This window comes from Gracilinanus agilis, chromosome 2, assembly GCF_016433145.1.
Source record: "Gracilinanus agilis isolate LMUSP501 chromosome 2, AgileGrace, whole genome shotgun sequence".
Classification (NCBI taxonomy): domain Eukaryota; kingdom Metazoa; phylum Chordata; class Mammalia; order Didelphimorphia; family Didelphidae; genus Gracilinanus; species Gracilinanus agilis.
Genome location: NC_058131.1, coordinates 238,041,976 through 238,065,475, shown reverse-complemented (window position 1 = coordinate 238,065,475; position 23,500 = coordinate 238,041,976). Strand labels below are relative to the sequence as shown.

The 23,500-nt window shown below is 39.5% G+C and overlaps 1 protein-coding gene across 1 annotated transcript in view; it reads left to right on the top strand.

Moving 5' to 3' along the window:
* Positions 1–23,500, top strand: part of OGDH (oxoglutarate dehydrogenase) — a 91,267-nt gene that overhangs the window by 53,861 nt on the left and 13,906 nt on the right. The window contains exons 4-12 of the mRNA XM_044663783.1: positions 302–417; positions 4,595–4,749; positions 5,369–5,515; positions 6,429–6,519; positions 7,493–7,672; positions 12,166–12,294; positions 17,444–17,623; positions 19,461–19,613; positions 22,481–22,583. Of these exons, the coding sequence (XP_044519718.1) occupies positions 302–417; positions 4,595–4,749; positions 5,369–5,515; positions 6,429–6,519; positions 7,493–7,672; positions 12,166–12,294; positions 17,444–17,623; positions 19,461–19,613; positions 22,481–22,583 (1,254 nt within the window). The remainder of the gene's footprint in view (positions 1–301; positions 418–4,594; positions 4,750–5,368; positions 5,516–6,428; positions 6,520–7,492; positions 7,673–12,165; positions 12,295–17,443; positions 17,624–19,460; positions 19,614–22,480; positions 22,584–23,500) is intronic.

Sequence of the window (23,500 nt, the reverse complement as noted above, 5' to 3'; positions counted from 1 at the left end):
CCTGTACTTGTGCACAAATTGTTTATTATTGTTTTACTAAATTGACTTTTAACATTGTCCGTTAATTTTTGTTTCCCACTGAATTTTGCTTTCCTGGCTCTGAATATTTTTATTGCTTATTTTCATACAAAGTTGTTCCTTAATTATGTTTGGTCTGGTATGATTTTTTTCTCATTTTTTTTTCTCCCTGCGGGGAGCCCTTTCCCCCTTTCCATAAATTATTGGTTCCTGTGTGGCTGTCCCATATTCTGCAAATACATCTCTCCTCTTCTGGCTTGTCCCACCCACAATAATCCTGCAGGGTTTTACGGATTGGATGAATCAGACCTTGACAAGGTCTTCCACTTGCCCACTACTACTTTCATTGGGGGAAAGGAATCTGCTCTTCCACTGCGAGAGATCATCCGTCGGCTAGAGGTAAGAGGCATAAGACTACGGGGTGGGGGGTGGGGGGGAGACAGCTGGGTGGCTGAGTAGTGGATTGAGAGTCAGGCCCAGAGATGGGAGGTTCTGGGTTCAAATCTAGCCTCAGACACTTCCTAGCTGTGTGATCCTGGGCAAGTCACTTAACCCCCATTACCTAGCCCTTACCATTCTTCTGCCTTAGAACCAATACCCAGTATTGATTCTAAGATGGAAGGTAAGGGTTCAGGGGGGTGGGGGGCAGAATAAGACTACAAGTACGAAACACACCAGGTAAGATGGTGTCAGCAACAGGATCTCCAGGCCAGAATTATTCTTGATCCTCTTTAAAAAAACAAAACATAAAGGCATAAGAACTCCTCTGAGCCCTTCATAAGCTGCAGGTAGAGTTCTGGTTTCCCTCTGTCAGCTTTGGGGGAACACTTCACTGGTAGGAGAGGCTTCCGTCAGATCATAAGATCACATTCTAGCTATATGACCATAGGCAGCCTCAGTGTCCTAGGCAAACTCTCCCAGCTTCTGAGGTACACGTGAGTTATTACTATGCATTAGTGGTGGAGGTTTCTCCACTGGGAATTCCTTAACACTAATGAAATCACAAGTTCAGACCAAAGAAGTTTGTCCTGCATAGATAAGTCTATGTGAGTATATGACTATATGGAGGTGTTGTTTTTTAAAATACTTAGTCATGGTGGTATTCTTCTAACTTCTATCTACATCTTTTAGAATATACCTTTCTATGTTTCAGATTTTTCATTGTAAGTTTTACTTTATTACAATGCTAAATTTTTTATGTGCTGCCTTCCACTATATATGTAATATGTTTCTCTACTCACAACTTAAAAAAATTAAAGGCAGTATTGCTACATGAATCTCTGGGCTTTGCTGCATTAGCCAGAAAAGTTGAGAACCAACCTTGGGGACTGTCCTTACCTTTTTTAGATTCTGAAATTCTTTTTTGTTTTTTTGTTTTTTTAAACCCTCACCTTCCGCCTTGTAGTCCATACTGTGTATTGGTTCCAAGGCAGAAGAATGGTAAGGGTAGGCAATGGGGGTCAAGTGACTTGCCCAGGGTCACCCAGCTGGGAAGTGTCTGAGGCCAGATTTGAACCTAGGACCTCCCGTCTCTAGGCCTGGCTCTCAATCTACTGAGCTACCCAGCTGCCCCTGTCCCACCTTTTTTAGACCGGAGATTGAAATAAGATTAGAAAGAAACTGGTTGATTCAAGCCTCCCCCAATTTATCCCATTTTCATAACAAAATTCAAGAGTAGCAAATCATTTCCAGAATGTTTAACCTGATAGTTCCCTTTGCATTTATATTTTTTCAGGGATAGAATTCAGATTTTGTCACTATAATTCTAAGGGTAAGAGAAACTTCAGACTTGATTTAGTTCTAGATATGCCAGTAATATAGTCTTTAACAAGAACACACCCATACATACTAAATCACCTACAGCTAAACAGCTGAGTCCTAGAGAGACTCAATTATCAGATGATAAATATTAAATCAAAGAACTAAAAATTCATCATGTTGTAAATTACAGCTCACGTTGATGAGCCTGTGGAAAACTATGAATTCTATGATGCATGAAGAGAGCTATTGATAAAACTTGACAAGAATTTCCCTTTCTTTCTGGTCAATTAAAATGAAGGAGTTAGACTAGATGATTTTTATGGTCTCTTCCAACTCTAAGAACTTATACTAAGGTGCTTAAAACTATTTCATCATTGCCTTAGTAACTGCTTAATAAATGCTTTTTGAATTGAATTCATTTATATGACTCAGGGACTAGCAAAATGCTCACTTTGACCTTAAAAGGACTGTAGACCATAGGAGGATAGGGAAAGGAGGAGAGATTAACTAGTTACTATACCTTCTCCTGATGGCAGATAGGGCCCCTTCCAGTCCCTGCAAGTGTGCTGAAGAAGGCATTGTGCCACCCAGGTGAATTTTCAACATTGTTGCCCCTAACCCGTCCACTCCCTCAGCCTTCCTCCACTTGTTCTCTCCCCTTCTTTAGTAGATGTGCTTCTATCTTATCAATAAGACCTCTTAGCATTCTCCCTCCTGTTTTTTTTTTTTCTCTCTCTTCCTTCTCTTTTCTCCACACCCCGCCACTGTTATACCCACAATGTCTGTGTAGATCTTTCTCTCTTTATGTCTAGAGCCGAAACTTTTGTAGGGAGATGTGGAACACAAATGTTTAGACTATGGTGTATATACAGTGTTAGATCTGATATTATACTTAAGGATTGCACATATGCCTTGTATTCAGCCTACCAGCATTTTAAGAAAGAAAGAAATTCCTAATGTGATGTAATTCTATATCAAAGTCATGGTAAATGGTAAGAGGCAAGAGTATGATCTATAAAACCATGACATGGAAATATAAAGGTATTTAACCCAGTTGGTAAAGTAACCTAAAATCCAGAGTTCAAATCTAGCTTCAGACACTTAATAGCTATGTGACCCTGGGAAAGTCACTTCACCTTCTTTGCCTCAGTTTCCTCATCTGTAAAATGAACTGGAGAAGGAAATGGCAAACTATTCCAGTGTCTATGCCAAGAAAATCCCAAATGGGGACACAAAGATTTGGACACAAGTGAATAACGACAACAAAAATAAAATATTTTAAAAGAAAAAAAGTAATAAAATCAGAGGACCTGGGTTTAAATCTTAGCCCTGGCCATTTAACTCTGACATTAGGCAAGTTCTTCATCCTTCCAGGCAATATGCATCTGTAAAAATGAAGGACTTGAGGGCAGCTAGGCAGCTTAGTGAATAGAGAGCCAGGTCTATAGATGGCAGGTCCTCAGTTCAAATGTGGCCTCAGATAATTCCTAGCTGGGTGACCCTGGGCAAGTCACAACCCCCATTGTCTAGCCCTTACTGCATTTCTGCCTTGGAACAGTACTTTGTATTAATTCTAAGATAGAACATAATAGTTTTCATTTTACCATCTCTAAAGTCATTTTCATGCCTAACTTAAACCCTGTCATGATCTTTTCCCTGATTCTAACCAGTGCAGCACACTATATGGTTGAATGGTTCTTTTGCCTTTGAATATATGGGGCATGATGGGAATATATTTTGCATGATTAAATATATATATAACCCAGATCAAGTTGCTTGCCATCTTGGGGGAAGTATAATTTGGATCTTATGAGTTCAGAGAGTATGGGTAGAAGATTATTGTTTCAGGAGGCAGCTAGGTGGCTCAGTGGTTTAAGAGCCAGGCCTAGAGATGGGAGGTCCTGGGTTCAAATGTGGCCTCAGACACTTCCTAGCTGTGTGACCCTGGGCAAGTCACTTAACCCCCATTGCCTAGCCCTTACTGCTCTTCTGCTTTGGAACCAATATTTAATATTTATTCTAAGATAGAAGGTAAGGGTTTGGAAAAAAGAAAGAAGAAAGGAAGGCAAAAAAGAAAGAAGAGAACATTTTTATGTAGTCAGGAAAATAAAAAATATGTATACATATAGATAATATGTGTGTGTACATAGACACACACACACACACACACACACATATATGGCATGAAATCTTCCATTAATGATGCCAAAGAAGCTGATTTCCTAGGGATGGAAATCCTTGGAGAATTGCACAGCACCTGAGGTTAACATAATATGTTCTTTCTACTATAACTATAGCTGCTGAGGAAGATTTTTTGAAATGTGCTAACTATTGCACATAAGTGGTCTTGGCACGAAAGCCAGGAGCCACAGAATAGAAATGAAAGGTTCTGCCTGCCTCTTTTCACTTCCCATTTGAATCTCCCAACACTTAATTTGAGCCCCTGCAGGTATTTGATTGCCAAGTTTAGGGAAAGGGAGTTGGCCCTATCTTTGACAATGCTCTTCCTTTTGTTCCCCTTAGGTCACTCTCATGGTACCAGAGAAAGGAGGATACATGTTAGAAAGTTGGCCACCATTGTTTTTTTGTTTGTTTGCTTGTTTGTTTTTAACCCTTCCATCTTAGAATCAATACTGTGTATTGGTTTTAAGACAGAAGAGTGTTAAGGGCTAGTCATTGAGGGTTAAGTGAGTTACCCAGGGTCACACAGCTAGGAATTATCTGAGGCCAGATTACTGCCATGCTTCTATCCAACATAGCAGTCTCTATACTTTGTCCTCAGCTAAAAGACCTCTAAATACTCTTCTTTCTGTAGATGGCTTATTGCCAGCATATTGGAGTGGAATTCATGTTTATCAATGACCTGGAGCAGTGCCAGTGGATCAGACAGAAATTTGAGACTCCAGGCATCATGCAGTTCACAAATGAGGAGAAACGCACTCTACTAGCAAGACTGGTTCGATCAACCAGGTATACATGTCTGGTATAATATTAGAAGTTGAAACTCTAAAGATATTTCCCAGCATGTATCCTCAATATGCAGGCCTTTCAAAAGAATATATTTCCACCTAAATGCATATTCTGAAACCTCTAAGTCCAACTTTCAATCATTGAGGACATAGAGTCCATAACTTCACTTGAAATTATTGTTAGGAGAGGAATATTTTCTCAAACCTAGGCTTTAATATGCTTTAAAAATAGAGATAAATAATATCCCACAGAAGTAGGAGGATGTTTATGAGTTATAGGGAATCCCTAGAAATCTGGAGCAGTAATGGTGGGGAAAAACAAAAGGAAGAATGTAGAAGGGATGATAACACTTGAATGGGTGAGACAGCCTCCCCTAAGCCCCAGCCACCCAATTTCTGCATTTATCTGCCACCTCACAAAGTAGAAATTCAGACTATCCACAAACAAGAGCATAAAAATGTTGGTGTGAAAGAAGAGTCATTTTTACACTTAAGTCATCCAGCTCTGGCGTTCTCTAACTGTTCAGATCTTTTTTCTGAATAATCAGAAAAGCCTAATGTGTTAGTCTGTGCCATTCTTAAGAAGCTATCTGCAAGTTCAAATGGGTTCTTGTCTCCAGGTTTGAAGAATTCCTGCAACGAAAGTGGTCATCTGAGAAACGATTTGGCTTGGAAGGTTGTGAGGTACTGATACCAGCTCTGAAGACTATAATTGACAAGTCAAGTGAAAATGGAGTGGATTATGTGATAATGGGAATGCCACACAGGTAAATTGAGCAGAAAAAATGCCATTGGATTCTTTATAGGCTGTGTCTGTGCCACTTAAAAGTTGCCTGTTGTGGGAATAAAAAGGAGTAAAAGAGGAATTCTCTGTCATTTAGTTTTCAAGTCCAATACCTATTCTTTATTATCATTGATGAGGGAGTGATCCAGCATCTTACCAAAAAAATGGTCCTTTTCTATTTTGATTTTCATTACAGGACTTCCATTTTTGTGCTTACAGGAGAATGCCCTTTGTATAGAATATCCTTGTGTCTTTTTGGCTTTTGGAGAATAACCCAAGTATTTTCACAAAATTTCTCAGTTTGGTTGGTTATTATAGAATACCCCTGATTTTGCCTAGCTTTTAGTGTCTTAATGTTACAAGTGCCATCCCTATCATGATTTCTATTAAGGATGCTTGCTATGATCGTGGGATTAGGACTTTGGAGCCCAGAGCTTTCCCAAGGTTGCTAGTGACGCAACCAGGCAGAGCTGGCTGGGCCTCTGACTCTTAATTCCACTGTACCATAACATAAAGATTGAGATTAGTAGTTAATGTCTCTCAGGAGTGGAGTTTGAATGATAGGGAATGGGCAGAAACCATGAGCAGCAGCATTGCAGGAGGCCAAAAAAGCATCTGGAGACAAATAACTCCTGCATGGGTGGGTGGAAGGTAGAAAACCTCAGCCTGAGACAGGATTCTTTACACCTACCCCTGAACAAAGTAGAAATTTGAGCTTCCAGGAGACCAGTGACTCAGTGTTCTTTCAGACAGCCCCCCAGTAGTTATTATGCCCGTGCCACCAAATGAGGAGTGGTGGTGTGCCATGAGTGCTTGGTCGGGGAAGAGGGATTATCACTGGACTCAGAGACATCAGTGCAGGTCTGCTGATCCCATCTTGTCTGTGTGTGACACAGAGGGCGCCTGAATGTGCTTGCAAATGTGATCAGGAAGGAACTGGAACAGATTTTCTGTCAATTCGATTCAAAATTGGAGGCGGCTGATGAGGTGAGTCACTTGTCCTGCTTTCTCTGGAGCTTGGCATCTACTGAATTTAACAGCACTTACTCCTTAGGACTGTTGCAGAGGTTTCTTGGGGCCTGATTTATAGAATTACTCCTACCCACTATGGCTGGGTCACCAACCTGTTCAGTTTGTGGAGGTTTCTCTAAGGGAAAGTACATGAAGGATTCTGGTTTCCAGGTGGTGAATGTGGTTTAGTCTTTAAAACACTACTTGCTCACCTTTCCCTTGAAACTGTTTTGGCCAATCCCTAACATCATATCTGTCAACTTGTCCCTAGAAATGAATGCTAGCAGACCAGAACATATTACCCTTTGATACCTATACCAGGGTTTACCAGCCCTGCAGCTAAGACCTTAGGCCAGCACCCCTTTGATGTGGAGCAGTAGTGTTGAACTCAAATAGAAAGAGGTCTCTGAGAAAAACTACCAATTAACATCATACCTTCTTTCTTAGAATCCATGCTAGGTATCTGTCCAAGGCAGAAGAGTGGTAAGGGCTAGGCAGTGGGGGTTAAGTAACTTGTCCAGGGTCACACAGATAGGAAGTGTCTGAGGTCATATTTGAACACAGGATCTCCCATCTCTAGTCCTGGCTCTCATTCCACTGAGTCCCCCAGCTGCCCCCAGCTGTTTTAATCTGGTTCAACCACACTTGCCAATACTATGAGTTTGACACTTCTGATGTAGTGGATCTGTATTCTGTAGTGACTTAGGGACGTTTTCTATTCTCATCTTGTTTAGCCAGACACTGATTGAGAAGGTTCCTAGACAAAATATTTTGCCTCTGTTTCTTGTTTCTAGTTGAGTTTGACACCATTGCTGTAGCGGAATGAAAGATTGAGTGAGAAAGAGGATTTGAACAGCTACTTTCTGGACACTAAAACAATTTCACCTTCCCCGGCCACAAAAGTGTGACTTTTGTTCTGCCAAATATGCTAACACATTGTTGTATCTAGGGTTCTGGAGATGTGAAGTATCACTTGGGCATGTATCACCGGAGGATTAACCGAGTAACAGACAGAAATATCACACTGTCGTTGGTGGCCAACCCATCTCACCTGGAGGCTGCTGACCCAGTGGTTATGGGAAAAACCAAAGCTGAGCAATTTTATTGTGGGGATACTGAAGGAAAGAAGGTGAGATTTCTTAGAGAGTGATAATTGGAAATATGATTGACAGAGCCACATAGGCTCAGGGTGCCATCTCTTCTGTGTCTCATGGAACAAAGAACTCTCTGGATGACATTTTTTTCTCCCTAGAAATGACTTGAAGCTTATCAAACATTTATTAGCACTTGAAAATTTTTGAATCTCAGGAATTGAATTCCCAGACCATGACCAAATAAGAATAACTATCCCAGGTTAGCTACTTCATCCCAAAGTGACAGCCTTCCAAAAAAAATGGGCTGCTGTTCTCTTTTGTATACTGACTCTAGAGCAGTGATGGGCAAACTATGGCCTGAGGGCCAAATGCGGCCCCCTGAAATGTTCTATCCAGTAGAGGACATTATTCCTAATCTGACAAAAACAATGAGTAGGATACAATACAATGAAACTTCGAAAGAGTTGCCTTAGAAACAGACTGAGAGATGAGCATTCCCTTTCCTTTGGACCCCTCTTTAAAAAGTTTGCCCATCACTGGTCTAGAGAATAACAACATAAAGCACTTTAAAGATTACAAAGCTCTTTATAATTTGAGCTTCATCATAACTCTTTGATATTATTATCAAATAATATATTTGATATATATAAATAGTATATTATATTATCCCCTAATTTACAGATGGAGAAGGCGAGGTTCAGAGAAAGAAGAAGATTCATTCATAGTGTGTACACTCCCATTTCCTCCTCTTTTTTCTCTCTCTCTCCTTTTTCCTTTTCCTTTCTTTTTCCCTCTACTTTTCCCTCCCCCCTTACACACATATCCCTGAAAACTTAACTACTTCTTTTACTGGAGAGAAAAAACTCAAAGAAGGTAGTAGCCGCTAATGGGGCTTGATGAGGAAATATAAAAACTATTCAGGCCTATTGTATGAGAAGAGAATAAATTTTCTTGATATCAAAAAAATAGTATGATTTTATACTGGGCCTTGAAAAATGAATAGTATTTAAATAAAAATAAAAGGACTTTACAGGGGAAAGAGTTGAGAGAGCATGAACAGAGGTGATATATGGGGGCAAGACAGCAAAGAAGCCAGCCAAACTAAAACAGAAGACTCCTCTTAGGAAGTGGGATTATTAGTTTGAGAAGGTAGACTCAGGTTATAAAAAATCTCATGCCACATTAAGGAACTAGGAGTTTACCTGACAGAACTATAGAGAATTCTAGGTTCTTTTTTTTTCTTCTTCTTCCTAACTGGAGTAGTTTGCCATTTCCTTCTCCAGCTCATTTTCTAGATGAGGAAACTGAGGCAAACAGGGTTAATTGACTTGCCTAGGGTCATCCAGCCAGTGTCTGAGGCCAGATTTGAACTCAGGAAAATAAGTCTTCCTGACTCCAGGCCCAGCACTCTATCTACTATACCATTTAGCTGCCCCTATAAGTTCTTGAGAGTCATTCATTCAGTAAATATTTAACTACTTACGATGTGCAAGGCTCAGTGCTTAGCAGTGTCAGAGTAGAAAGACAATAAAATGTGGTTACACCACTAGTAAGTTCATACTGTGTCTGAAGTAGAATTTGAACCCAGGTCTTTCTGTCTCCAGAGAAATTGCTATTTCCACTGTACCATACATACAAAATAATTTTCAGAGGTTATGGAAGAGGAGAACTGATGAAAGAACAGTAAAAGGTAATATGTAAAGCTTGGTTTCATTGAAACGAATGACCATAGGATCATTACTGTGAGGGATGGAAAATGAAACTAGAACATGGGCTTGCCTGGACATAGTACAGGGTCTTTTTTTTTTTTTTTTTAAACCCTTACCTTCCATCTTAGAATTAATACTTTGTATTTGTCCTAAGGCAGAAGAGAGGTAAGGGCTCGGTAATGGGGCTTAAGTGACTTACCCAGAGTCACACAGCTGGGAAGTGTCTGAGGCCACATTTGAACCCAGGACCTCCCATCTCTGGGCCTGGCTCTCAATCCACTGAGCCACCTAGCTGCCCCTTCAAGGTACATTTCTCAAAATGTAAAGAAATGGATTCAACTTGCATTAGAGTAGAGCTACCTCAGGAGCTTCCCTTTGAGCCTGGCTAGTCTGGAGGACTTTTGAATAGAGATAAATTCTGTCTGTCTTCCCCTATGGCCAGAGAATTTCCTCTGACCTTTGAGTTCCCTGGCATATTGACTACAGGATGTTCTTGCCCATCATCTTTGGGGCTGAGCAGCAGAGGGAGGCAAGATGTTATAAAATCTTCTTTGAAAAAAAAGAAAAAGCATAATTGGAAAAAGTACATTGCCTTGTCTTTCTTAGAATCAGGCAGGAAATTCTCCCTGATCCATTCCTGTACCCCTGAAGCATAATGAGATTGTGAGCAACACACAGTAGAAGATGGACAAAGAATAAATACTTCAAAATCATCTATCTACTCTAAATAGAAAATAAATTTCCATGTATACTCTAGCAAATATCTTCATCTTTCATTTAATTAGCAGGCACTCATTAAGCATCTACCATTTATCAGGGGTACAAAGACAAAAGAAAACTTGTCCATCCATCCATCCATCCACTCCACCCCCAACACCCAACACCCAACACCATCACCCACCCTACTCATCCCCACTTAGGGAGCATACATTTACCTAATTTTGGTTAATGATTTGGGGCCTGGGCAAATGACACTATATTTTGCAGATGGAGACCCATAGGTTTCTCTCCTAAGAAATTCTAGGGGACCCAGAGAGGCTATCGGTTTTATTCCTATCTCATAAATTTAGAAGTAGAAGGGTCAGCTGATCCAAACTCCTCATTTTATAGGAGAGGGAAAAAAATTAGAGGTGAGGTAACTTGGCAAAGTTCACAAAGTTGTAAGTAGTAAAACCAAGACTTGACCCAGGTTCCCTACATACATGAAGGTTCAGGATGCGAGGGGGTGTGCAGGGTGTGGAAGACATACAAGGAAATGACCTTTGTGCAAAAACAAAGAACATCATCACTAAAACTTTAAAGAGAACAATCCTGGAGAATTAGAGTTTGAATCATTTATGTCAATAGCAACTATTGCTGCCTTCCCTCCATTCCCTTCTCTCTGCACTTCCTCTTCCAATTGAGTTACCTGCTCTTCTCCTCCAGGCATAAGTGGCTGCACACTCCTGCCTCACCTCCTACCCTGCCTGTAGCCCCTTTTTAGTAGCTACTGCTCTGTATCTACCAGAGAATTTAGGGTTTTTTACAGTTAAGAAATCTGAAACCTGGGGTATGTCTGTTACATAATGCCACCCAGTACACTTGAAAGATTACGTAACCTTGTGCAGGATTTGTGAGTCCTGACCAAATTTGGCTCAGTGTTTATACAGCCTGGGGGATTTTTATTATCTGAAGACATTTCTCAAATGCCAGAATGTAGCAAACACAGACACAGCTCATGCCCAGTGGACCACAGTGTGAGACCTGATGCTAAATAAATCCTTAGAGAGTGGACAGCTACCATCAGATTTACATGTGTGGTATGTAATTACATCTTTTCATCCTGTTTATCATGTCCCTGAGCCTGCAATTATAGCCACTTACTGTGTGGGGAGCCACAGTAATGACAAATGAGTTACTGATGTTTGAGCACTGAAGCATGACGAGAGAACCAAGAAAAGGTCATGAAGAACGCTGAGATCTAGCATTAAGGTGTTATCAGGCTACCAGAATATTGAGATATGAGACTAGAGCTCAAAATGAAGTAGATAGCTATCCCTGAAAAATAGAGGCCAACATCTTTGGAGTGAAAGAAATAGAAATGAAAACTTCAAATGTAAAATCTCATATTGATGACCTTTTAGAGTGATTTTAGCCATCTACAAAATAGGCATTGTGTCCCAAAGCCTGTGAAAGGGTCTGTTTAAAGAATTCAGGGAAGGCTTTTTGGTATCTGAGTTTGTCTTTATAGCATGAGTAGGATTTCAGTAAGCTAGGGGAGTGGAAGGAGAGAGGCAGGATCCTTCCAGGCATAAGGGCTTGATATGTCACTGTTGACACTTGTACCCATTGGTTACCTTCCCAAGCTAACTTTTTTGTATTTGAGTGTGACACTGTTTTTGGTTCAGACCTGTTGGCCAAATCTTTGATTTCATCAATAGGGGGGATTCTCATCATGAAAACTCTTCACCAGTGTAAATCAGCAACTTGGTCTTAACTTATGGTTTTAGAGTTTGGAACACTGAAGGGTTAAATGATGTGATTATATAACTAGTGTGTGTCAGAGGCAGAATTCAAAACCAGGTCATCCTGATGCCAAAGTCAACTCTTTATTCATTCATTACATTGCTTCTTGTCAACTTGGTTAACTTCTCTGGATCCTTTACCCATCAAATATGTTTTTTTCTAATCCAACAAAATCTAAATTCACTGCCTAAAAAATTCCATATTCACCCTTACTATCCTTTTAGAGTTTTGGTGCTAAAGGGAAGAATTTTTCATCTGGATTTCTTAGAATCTCTCAATTCACTATTACCTCTTTTTTTCTCCTATATCTCTAGGTAATGTCCATCCTTCTACATGGAGATGCTGCATTTGCTGGACAGGGTATTGTGTATGAGACTTTCCACTTGAGTGACCTTCCCTCCTACACTACACATGGCACTGTACACGTTGTCGTTAACAATCAGGTAACATGAATTTTTCCTATCTAACCCTTAAAGTTTATAAACCTTCCTGGAAAATCTAGCTATGTTCCCTGGCATAGGTAATCTGACTGCTCTAAAATAATATAATAATAATAAAGGAAATTTCCACAGATTTATCTCAGTTCCAAAACCGTTGCTTACTCCACTTGGGGACCTGTAATAGGAGCTAGCAGTGGCCTGAAGTCAGAAATGAGACATGACAGGATTCCTTCCCTTATAGAGTTATTAACTTAAGTGGGGAACATAACATTAAGAACTCGTGCCTATTGCAAAACCATATATAATAACTGAGTAAGAAGTGTTCTATGGAGAAATGAAAATGAGTCAAAAAGACAAAGACAAAGCACCTAGAAAGCCTTGTTGGAGTGATTTTGAGGGCACAAAGGATTAATTTTCAAGATAGCTTAAAGAGGGGAGGACCACTGAGTGATTGGGGGTAGAAATCACTCACGGTGTCACTCCCCCAAAACAGAACCAAAATAATTTGTTATTTAGTCTTGTATGTCAATTTTCTCAACTCTTTAAAACCTTTATAAGAATAATCTAATGGCAGCTAGATAGATAAATGGATAGAAACCCAGACCTAGAGAGGGAAGGTCTTGTGTTCAGATCTATCTGCAAACACTTCTAGCTGTATGACCCTGGGCAAGTCACTTAACCCCAATTGCTAGCCCTTACCACTCTTCTGCCTTGGAACTAATACTTAACATCAATTTTAAGACTGAAGGTAAGAGCTTATTAAAAAAAAAAGAAGAAGAAGAATCTACACATTTGCCAGAGTATCCCTGATAGAAAACAGGAGATGAAGCAGCCTTTAACAGATGATATTCTGCCCATCACATCTTTTCAGTCATACACTTGATTGACAGGTACAAGGAAGGCAAGATTCCACTGTATTTCTTATTGGTTATTTATAATGAACCATTGAATTTAGAAGAGTAGAAGGCTCTTCTCCAAGAAGATGTCTCCCAAGCATATAATAATGACAACAAGAACTAGCATTTATATAATGTGTTAAGTTTTGCAAGGTACTTTTCAAATATTATTTTATTTTAGCTTCACATCAACCCTGGGAGGATACTGCTATCATTATTCCCAGTTCTGTTTATTCTGTTCAATTCATGTCCCACTTTTCATGACCCCATTTGTGGTTTTCTTGGCAAAGATTCTGGAGCGTTTTGGCCCTTTTCTTATATAGCCCATTGGACTGATGAGGAAACTGAGACCAACAGGGTTAAGTGACTTGTCCAGAGTCCCACAGCTTGTAAGTGTCTGAGGCCACATTTGAACCCAGGAAGGTGAATCTTCCTGACTGAAGGCCTAGCACTCTATCCTAGCTGCCCATTCCCAGTTTACAGAGGAGGAAACTGAGACAGAGGTTAAGTGACTTACCTGGATCACATCTAGGAAGTGTCTGAGGCCACATTTGAACTTAGGTCTTCCTAATTCTAGGCCCAGCAATTAACCACCTACTAAAGATAACTTAATCAGGACTCTTTGATGGATGCAATATTAACACTCTTCTGATACCAAACAAGGCATAATACAGGAATGTGCTTACAAAAGGCATTGGCACTATTAGGATATTCAGCTAAAAATCATCAGAAGAGAGATTTTCCTATAGATGCTGAGGTTTTATTTCAGGTGACACAGTACTGATCACATCAAGCTTGGAATGTTACAGAACCTCCTAAATGACACTTAGGTTCAGTCTAACTATACAAAAAGAGAAAAAAGTAGGGGGCTGAAGAATACCTTTTATCCAAACCTCAGTATGCTTTTGCATGGATAAGCCAGTGGAGTTGGTCCATCAGTGCATATCTCTTGGTCAGATATGGCAAATGGACTATGAGCCAAAACTAGAACTGAGTGAGAGAAAAAGAGTGGTCCACATTGCATTTAGGAACTTATGAAGTATTTTCAGTGGTCCTGAGCTGCTCCTAAAAACCCATCCTTTTTATACCAGCATCAGTGATGCTATGTGGCTGTAAATCATGAAATGCCACAGTCTGAAATCATAATTACAGTTGTCCTAAAAGGCAATGGAGGGAGACCTGGTGGGCATAAGGAGGCTGTTGACATAATGTCAACCATGACTTATGAAAAGTGGCATAAGAGGTGTCATCCAAGGAATAAATGATTAGAAGAATAGATAGACTGGTCATATGGCAAGGGTAAAGGGCAACAGACAGGTATAATAAAGGGTAACAGACAGGTTGTCAGGTAATGTTAAAAGACCTAAAGGAAGTCTTTTATAACATTGCATGGGACCTTTACAGAAGATCTGCCCAAGGATGTCAAGAAAGGCTTCTTGGAAGCAGTGGCATCTGAGTTTACCTTTAGAACATAAGTAAGATTTCAACAGGCTGAAAGAATGGAAGGGGAGAGGCAGGGTCATTCAAGGCACAAGGAAGCTCATGAACCATGATAAAATTAGGACAGTGGGATATATATATGTAAAGACTCCAAAATGGCTGGATTCTTCTGTCTGAACTTTTCTCATTGAATTGTGGTGGCTGCAGTTGCACCATTGTAAAAGGCTTTGGCTGATTAAATCTCCATCCAGTAGGGATGAGAAAGCAGAAAGGCTCTAGTTCTGCATGTCCACTGGTGTGACAAGTGGATGTAACAATATAGAATGACTGGACTATGCCCCCTGAACTTCTCTCTTGATTGATTTATAGTGACTGCATTCTCAACCAGAGCTGACTTTTTTTTTCTCATTGAAGAGTTTCTCATCTGCTTTACAGATAAAAATGAATCACATTTCAGTCGGATTGTTTATATCCTTGATAGCTCATCCAGGCCCATTTTCAGGATGTAGCAAGAACATTGTGCTCCATGGAGTGACTTACGTCCTTGAATAATGACAGCCAGACAGGAGGAGAATAAGGACACAAGCTACCTTTAAATATGTCAAAGATATCAGTATATCAAAAGACTTGTGGTTTTGTCAGTATGGGAACTCCTTCTACCAATGCAGATTACAATCTTTATAAATTGTAGTCTTCAAGAGGCAGGTAGATGACTCAGTGGATTGAGTGGTAGGCCTGGAGTCAGACAGACACTTACTAGCTGTGTGTCCATAGACATATCACTTAACCTGTCTGTTTCAGATTCCTCAGCTGTAAAATGGGGATAATAATAGTACCCACCTCCCACTCTTGTGAGAACCAAATGAAATAAAAATTGTTGTGCTTAGCACAGTACCTGGCACGTAGTAAGCACTATATAAAAGTTAACTTTTATTATTATTTAAGATTTCTCTGAAACTCAAAGAAGGGTAGAGGGACTTAATCTTTGGTCACCCAGGTAGGAAGAGTAGGTGGGGCAGTATTTGTTTTTTGTTTTTTTAATTTATTTTATTTTATTTAGAGTATTTTTACATGGTTACATGATTCATGTTCTTTCCTTCCCCTCTTCTCCCTTCTGTAGCCAATGACCAATTCAACTGGGTTTTACGTGTATCATTGATCAAGACCTATTTCCATATTATTATTTGCAATAGAGTAATCATTTGGAGTCTACATCCCCAATCATATCCCCATCAAACTATGTGATCAAGGAAATGCTTTTCTTCTGTGTTTCTACTCCCACAGTTCTTTCTCTGGATGTGGATAGCGTTCTTTCTCATAAGTCCCTCAAAATTGTCCTGTATCATTGCATTGCTGGGTGAGGCAGTATTTGAACCCAGGTTTTCCCACCGTTCCATATTGCTTCTCTAATTTCTGATATTCATTCATTGGCATTAGATCCCACAATGATGAGATCACAGAGTCATTTGAATATACAATTCAATAGACATTTCACAAGATCCTAGTTGTAGAGCTCTAAGGAAATGTAGAGGTCATCTAGTTCATCTCTCATTTTAAATGAGGAAAGGGTCCCAGAGACATTCAGTTACTTTCCCAAATGTATAGGGATAGAGATAGTACCTACAGTTCATCTACTATGGCCTTGGATCTAATCAACTGCTACTCAATTGTAATAATATCTCTCTAGCACAGTGGTTCCCAAACTTTTTTGGCCTACTGCCCCCTTTCCAGAAAAAATATTACTTAGCCCCCTGGAAATTAATTTTTTTTAAATTTTAATAGCAATTAATAGGAAAGATAAATGCACCTGTGGCCATCCCCACCCTCCTGGATCGCTGCAGCACCCACCAGGGGACAGTGATGCCCACTTTGGGAATCACTGCTCTAGCAGAATAGTGAAAAAGAAAATTGCCTAAAAAGCAACTTTAGATATTTTGTAATTTCTGTCTTTTGTAAAAACTCCTTCCTTGAGTGATGGGTATTTAAATAAAAACAAAATAAGCCATTCTATGACCTTTGGACACCAATTGATTCTTTAAGAACCTCGGTAGTATTGGTTGGACCTACTTTACAGTGGATATGTTTCTATTCCCAAGAGTAGACCTAGAAGGCAATTTGGGTCTATTGTTCTCCTGCTGGAGATATTCTTTCTTCTATGACTTCTCAGAATTCTGTTCTATCTTCTGTTTAGTGTGGGGATATTGTTCCCAGGGATATAGTTTGTTTAGCCACATTGAGTGTGTGGGTGAAAGTTGTCTGAGAGTCATTGGTGTAAATAAGAACGAGGATGAGCAGGGGTCAGTGTTTAGAAAACCCTCCCTCCCTTCTCCATAGCTCTTTTTGGCATCATCTCAACAACTTTGGCAAGATGGGCCTTTCTCTTTCTACTACAGAAAGACATGCTCAACTGATGATGTTGGCTAATGTTGCAAAATGCAGTTTGAGTAACAGAATTCCAAGGAGCAGGTAGTCCCATAGGAAAGGTGTTATAAATGATCATTTAGCGGCTAAATTAAATTTTAGCCCAATAATGTCATAACTTACTGCAGGGTTTCCTGACTTTACAGTAGGGTTTGGTTACAAGAGAATCCCAATGTTAGTTTGAAATGACTTAAAGTTGAGGGAACCTTATAGTTGGTATGCCTTTAGGGTAGTTTATTACCTCTTAGGTCTGATGTCTGTAGGTTTTATCACCATTGTTCACACCTTTGTAACCTCTGGGTTAGATTATTGTGGTGATGTTGCTGTTCTGAGCCTACCTTAAGCATTGGTAGCAAGATCGTCATTGACTCAAACCTGGACATTTGCCTTTATAGATTGGCTTTACCACAGACCCCCGCATGGCCCGTTCTTCTCCATACCCCACTGATGTGGCTCGTGTGGTGAATGCACCAATTTTCCATGTGAATGCTGATGATCCTGAAGCAGTTATGTATGTGTGCAATGTGGCTGCAGAATGGAGGAGCACTTTTCATAAGGATGTGGTTGTGGATTTGGTAAGTAACCAGCAGGATTTAGTCATTGATGCCATGGACATTAATGCTTTATCTCCTTAAATAAGAGGAAAGAAAGAAGAAAGCTTAGCTTATCTGCTCAACTCAGGATTTTCCCATTATTTAACCTTTGTAAATATTCATCCATTTCAGTGTTAGTAGGGACCTCTGAAGTCATGTGATCCAACCTATTCCAGAATAAGAATTCCCTTTTCTGCCTACTTAGGTGTATTTAGCCTTCCCTTAAAGACCTCTAATGAGGTCTTCCCTTAATGAAGAACCTCTCCAGGCACCCATTCCACCTCCATAGAATTCAAATGGATATTAGGAAATTTTTCCTTACATTAAACCTAAATCTGCCTTTATACAACTACTCCTACTTCTGCCTTTCGGACCCAAACAAAACTGTTCCATATCACAGCCCTTCAAATCTGCTTTAAAGACTGTCATGTCTGTCTCGGTGCTCCCTCCCCAAACACCCATACCTTAGTCTTCACTTCTCCAGATTAAATACTCTTAAATTAACTTGGCCATTCTCTGATTTTGCCAGGTTCACTAGCCTCCAAGTTTACAGACTGTTTTCTATTCCTTCCTGGCACACACACATTAGTGCCAAGTCATCTTGCTATTTCTGACTAACAGAACTATTGTTGAAGGGATGGCAAAGAGCTAATTAATGATACTGTCCTTTTCCTTTCAATTAACTGTTATTTTCTACCAAGCATGTTATCTTCTCTTTTTTAAAATAAGTTTTTGAGAACAGCTGGGTAGCTCAGTGGATTGAGAGTCAGGCCTAGAGGAAAGGCCCTAGGTTCAAATCTGGCCTCAGACATTTCCTAGCTGTGTGGCCCTGGGCAAGTCACTTAACCCCCATTGCCTAACCCTTATTGCTCTTTTGCCTTGGAACCAATACATAGTATTGATTCTAAGGTGGAAGGTAAGTTTTTTTAAATAAGTTTTTATTAATATTTTCTATTTCTTATGTCACCACAGTATCCCATGGATCCCTTCTCCTTACCTAACCTAAGAACCATCTCATTTGACAAATGGTATTTTTTAGAGAGAGGGGAAAAATCAAGTCCAAAAACATAGTACAGTGCATTTGTGTACCTCCCATCTCCTCGAAGGGATCCTACTGAATCTTTATAATTTTGTAAAATTTACTTATGATCTTTATAGTATGTTGTCATTCTTTTCATTTATATTGTTGTAATTACTGTGTATGCTGTTTTCTTTGCTTACTTCACTATACATCAGTTTATATAGATCTTTCCCTGCTTCTTTGTCTTCACACACATCATTTCTAGATCACACTAATATTCTGTTACGTTCATGTACCACAATTTTTTTTTTTTGCCTAGTTAATGGCATCTATTTTGTTTCTAGTTCTTAACACAAAAAGTGCTACTATAAATATTTGGGCTCATATGGGGACTTTTTTCTTATTGATATGTAAGCCTAGTAATGGATTTTCTGGTTCTTAGGGAAGGGACATGATAGTCCCTTTACTTGCATAATTCCAAATTGCTTTCCAAAATGGTCATACCATTTTATAGCTCCACCAACAATGTATTGGCATCCTCACTTTCCACAACTCCTCCAAAATTGACTTGCTATTTTTTGTCCCCCTTTTCTCTTTAAGAAGAGGGAGAGATATTATCTTAATTGAGGAAAACAAACCACCAGGTTTAATGACTTGCGAAAGGTTATCTAGTAATATTGGAACTAAAATTAGGATCTCCTGAGTCCCAGCCCAGTGTGTTTTTTGCTAAGACTTCACTGCTTCCCAAACATGACTAGAGAGTTTAGTTTTCTAATACTTCTTTCCTTTGCCATGTAGGTATGTTACCGACGTAATGGTCACAATGAAATGGATGAACCGATGTTCACTCAGCCCCTCATGTACAAGCAGATCAGAAAACAGAAACCTGTGTTGCAGAAATATGCCGAGACTTTGGTCTCCCAGGGAGTGGTCAATCAGCCTGAATATGAGGTACAATCACTTGGGCCATCCTATCTACCCCCATTGAATTCTGTCAGAGTTCAGTACCTAAACCCTGGACAGGAAGAAAAACAGAGGTTGCCACCATAGGACTGATTTTTGAGAACTACTCCATGGGAATCCAGCACAATCACAAACACAGTAGAGTAGTCTCCTCACAGTAGAGGAGACAGATTTAAGGGAGGCATATCAGTTCATTGTAGTTGTGTCTTAAGTACTGAGATTACAAATGTAGTTTATTGGATTGCTTGTGCTAGTCTAGGAATTCTCTTCATTCACCCACTATTTATCAAGCTCCTGGGCATTATGTTAAATACTGAGAGATATTTAAGAAAAGACTCTGGGTGGCTCAGTGAATAGAGAGCCAGGCCTAGAGTCAGGAGGTCCTAGATTCCAAGCTAACCTCAGATATTTCCTAACTGTGACCCTGGGCAAGTCACTTAATCCCCATTGCCTAGCCCTTACTACTCTTCTGCCTTGGAACCAATGCTAAGTATCAAGTCAAAGACAGAAGATAAGGGTTTTTTTGTTGTTGTTTTAAAGACAATCTTCATCCTCAAGTAGCTTATACTCTAGTAGGGGAAATTGAAAATGTATACAATATCTGTAAAACAATATAAAGTGTGATTTTAAAGTGTCACTTCCTTGCTTAAGATGTTTTCTTTTGCCTGGAGGATGAAATATAATCCCCTCTGTTTGTTTAACTGCAACCTGACTTTCAAGACTGATAACTCCTCACTACCCCCAAGCATCCTCTGCTTTGGCCAGTTGACCTACTTGATGTTCTACATATATGACATTCCCATCTCCATTCCTTTGCACAGGCTTTCCCTTCTGCCAGGAATGTTCTCCATCTTGGAAACCCTAGCTTCTTTCAGTGCTCCATTTAAGTGCTTCTTCCTACAAGAGATCTTTCCAGATATCTCTTAGTTGTTAGTGGATCCTTTTCCTCCTACTGTACTGTTCCCCCCTCCCCCCCAAAAAAAATAAACAACCTTCTATTTATTTTTATTCCCATGTTATTTGCCCCCAGGTGAATATAAGCTCCTTGAGTATAGGGACTGTCCTTTTTTTGTCTTTGTATTCCCACTGCCTCACACAATGAATGAATTTTGAGTTGAATTGAACAAGTACATTAAAAAAAGACAGTGTAAGAGTTCAAAGGAAAGAGATCACTTTACAAAAGAAATGAACTCAACCATTGTTTCATGGGAGGGGAAGGGGTTGTGTTTTGTAGATAAGGTAAAGGGGCATCTGCATGTGTACCATGAAGAGTCACATGCTGGAGACAAGTAAACAGGTTTACCTGGTTGGCCTCCAAACAAGCTGATTATGAGAACAATTAAAGGCTCCAATTCAGTAGGAGAAACATTAGTTTTTCTATCATTCCAGAAGAAAATGGAGGTTGCTGAATACTTTAAGGGGTGGGCAGGCAGTAAACAGTACTGGAAGACAGTAATACCTAGTATAATATTTTTGTTGTTCATTTATTTCCTACTCTTCCAAATGACCCCATTTGGAATTTTCTCAGCAAGGATAGTAGAGCAATTAGCTAGTTCCTTTTGCAGTTTGTTTTATAGATGAGGAAACTGAGGCACACAAGGTTAAGTTCAGGGTCTTTTTTTTTTTTTTCTTCAAAAAAAGTCACACAGCTAGAAAGTGGCTAGGGCCATGTTTGAACTTAGGTCTTCCTGACTGTAGGCCCAGTGCTCTATCCAGTCAATGAATACAGCTGGGAGAATCTCCAGACTTCTTAGGCTTTCGATCTAATAAAACCTTGAAGGGAGCTAAGATTTGAAGAAGTAGAGTTGAGAAGACCGTACTTTCCAAACATGAGGGTAAACCTTTGCAAAGATATGGAGGCAAGAAATGGAATGTTGTATATAGGTAACTGTAGAGGAAATGAATCATGTGAAATAAGTCTGGAAAGATTGTCAGACTGTGAAGGGTTTTAAATAGCCAATAGAGCAACTCATACTGAAATAAAAAGTAAAGACAGACTCCAGACCTGGAAAACTGAAGGATTATGAGAGTAATGATACCATTAACAGCTTTGCAGAAGTAAGGAAAGACAGAGGGTAGGTAGTATTTAAGGGCAGAAAGACTGTGAATTCAGTTTTTAAATACCAGCAGAATGTGTAAAGAACAAAAAATGTAGGGCCATTTGTCAGATCAGAGCTGCAGGTATAGATTTGGGGTCCTCTGCCTGGGAACGTGATTTTTAAAATCACTTTGAATTTAAGAACTTTGTAAGGAACTATATGGGCAGCTAAGTAGCACACCTACCTGGACCTGAAGGAAGTTGTTCAAATATAATTTCAGATATTTACTAGCCAAGTAACCCTGAGCAAGTCACTTAATCTTATTTTTCTTAATTTCCTCATCCATAAAATGAATTGGAGAAGGAAATGGCAAACTACTCCAGTATTTCTGCCAAGAAAGCCCCAAATAGGGTTACAGAGTTGACTGAAATGACTGAACAACAACAAGGGAATATATATATATGTATATGTTATGTTATGTTATGTTATGTTATATTATATTATATATTAAAACAAAAATTTCTTAGAGCTCAGAACCAAACCTGAGAGGAAATAGACTAGATATCCAGGTAGTAGAACAAATTCCAAATCCTAGTAGGCTTCTAATATGGGCCCAGGTTGACTTGAGGGTCAAAAAAGGCCCTTAACTTGATTCAGGATGCTTGGCAGCTAACAGGTTGAATTTCTTGGCTTGGTAAGAAGTTTTAGAACATTAGTGGAAGTTGTTTTCCTTTGAAATATGAGAGCACAGCCTTTGGAGTCTGATGCATTCAATGTTTGGTCTTGTACCTGATGGGCTATGTCATTACTTTCTAGGAGGAGATTTCCAAGTATGATAAGATCTGTGAGGAGGCCTTTGCCAGATCTAAAGATGAGAAGATCCTTCACATCAAGCACTGGCTTGACTCACCTTGGCCTGGTGAGTAACAGGTCACTTGTTAAAGCTTTTTTGTTTTAAGACTACAGTGGAAGAACAAGGGGGGATGTCTTGGAATGGAAATGTTACTGTGAGGTGGAAGGTAAAATCTATTCAACCAAAAAAATGAAGGAATAAGGATCAGATAGGCCCCTGAGCCACACTCTTATCTGAGATGAGCAGAGGAAGAACAAAAAAAAAAAGGATTCTGTCAATAAAAGTAGTACCTAGGAATTTGGGTCTTGGCTGAGAAGAGAAGGAGGAGGGCTCTCTGTGTGAGAATGGAGACTAAGAGCAGGTTGGTTTCAAACAAAAAAAATTTTACAGCACCTTGTGCTGATTTTCTCAGAAATAATATAATAAGAGGAGAGTAGACAGGGAAAACTTTCTTCTAACTTTGTCTGAACTGAAACATAAAACATGAGTTGTAAAATGAATTAGAAAAAAGAACCTATGGGGGCAACTGGGTAGCTCAATGGATTGAGTCCCAGGCTTAGAGACAGGAGTTCCTAGGTTCATATCCGGCCTCAGACATTTCCTAGCTATGTAACCCTGGGCAAGTCACTTAACCCCCATTGCCTAGCCCTTACCGCTCTTCTGCCTTAGAATCAATACATAGTATTTGATGCATATGTAGTAATCACAATCTTGATTTTGGACATAGTTAAAACAGATACTTTCAAGAGAGACAAACAGGGAAACTATATATGCTTCAAGATAACATAGATAATAATGAAACATAAATATTAAATATATATGCATCAAGGAATAATAGCAATTGAGTAAAGAAAGCTAACTGAAAAGCAAGATACAAGGTCAATAAGAGAGTAATTATAGGAGATTTCAACATCCTTGTTTCAGAACTTGACAAATAGAATAAATAAGAAGGAAATTAGAGCCTATTAGAAAAACTAGATATG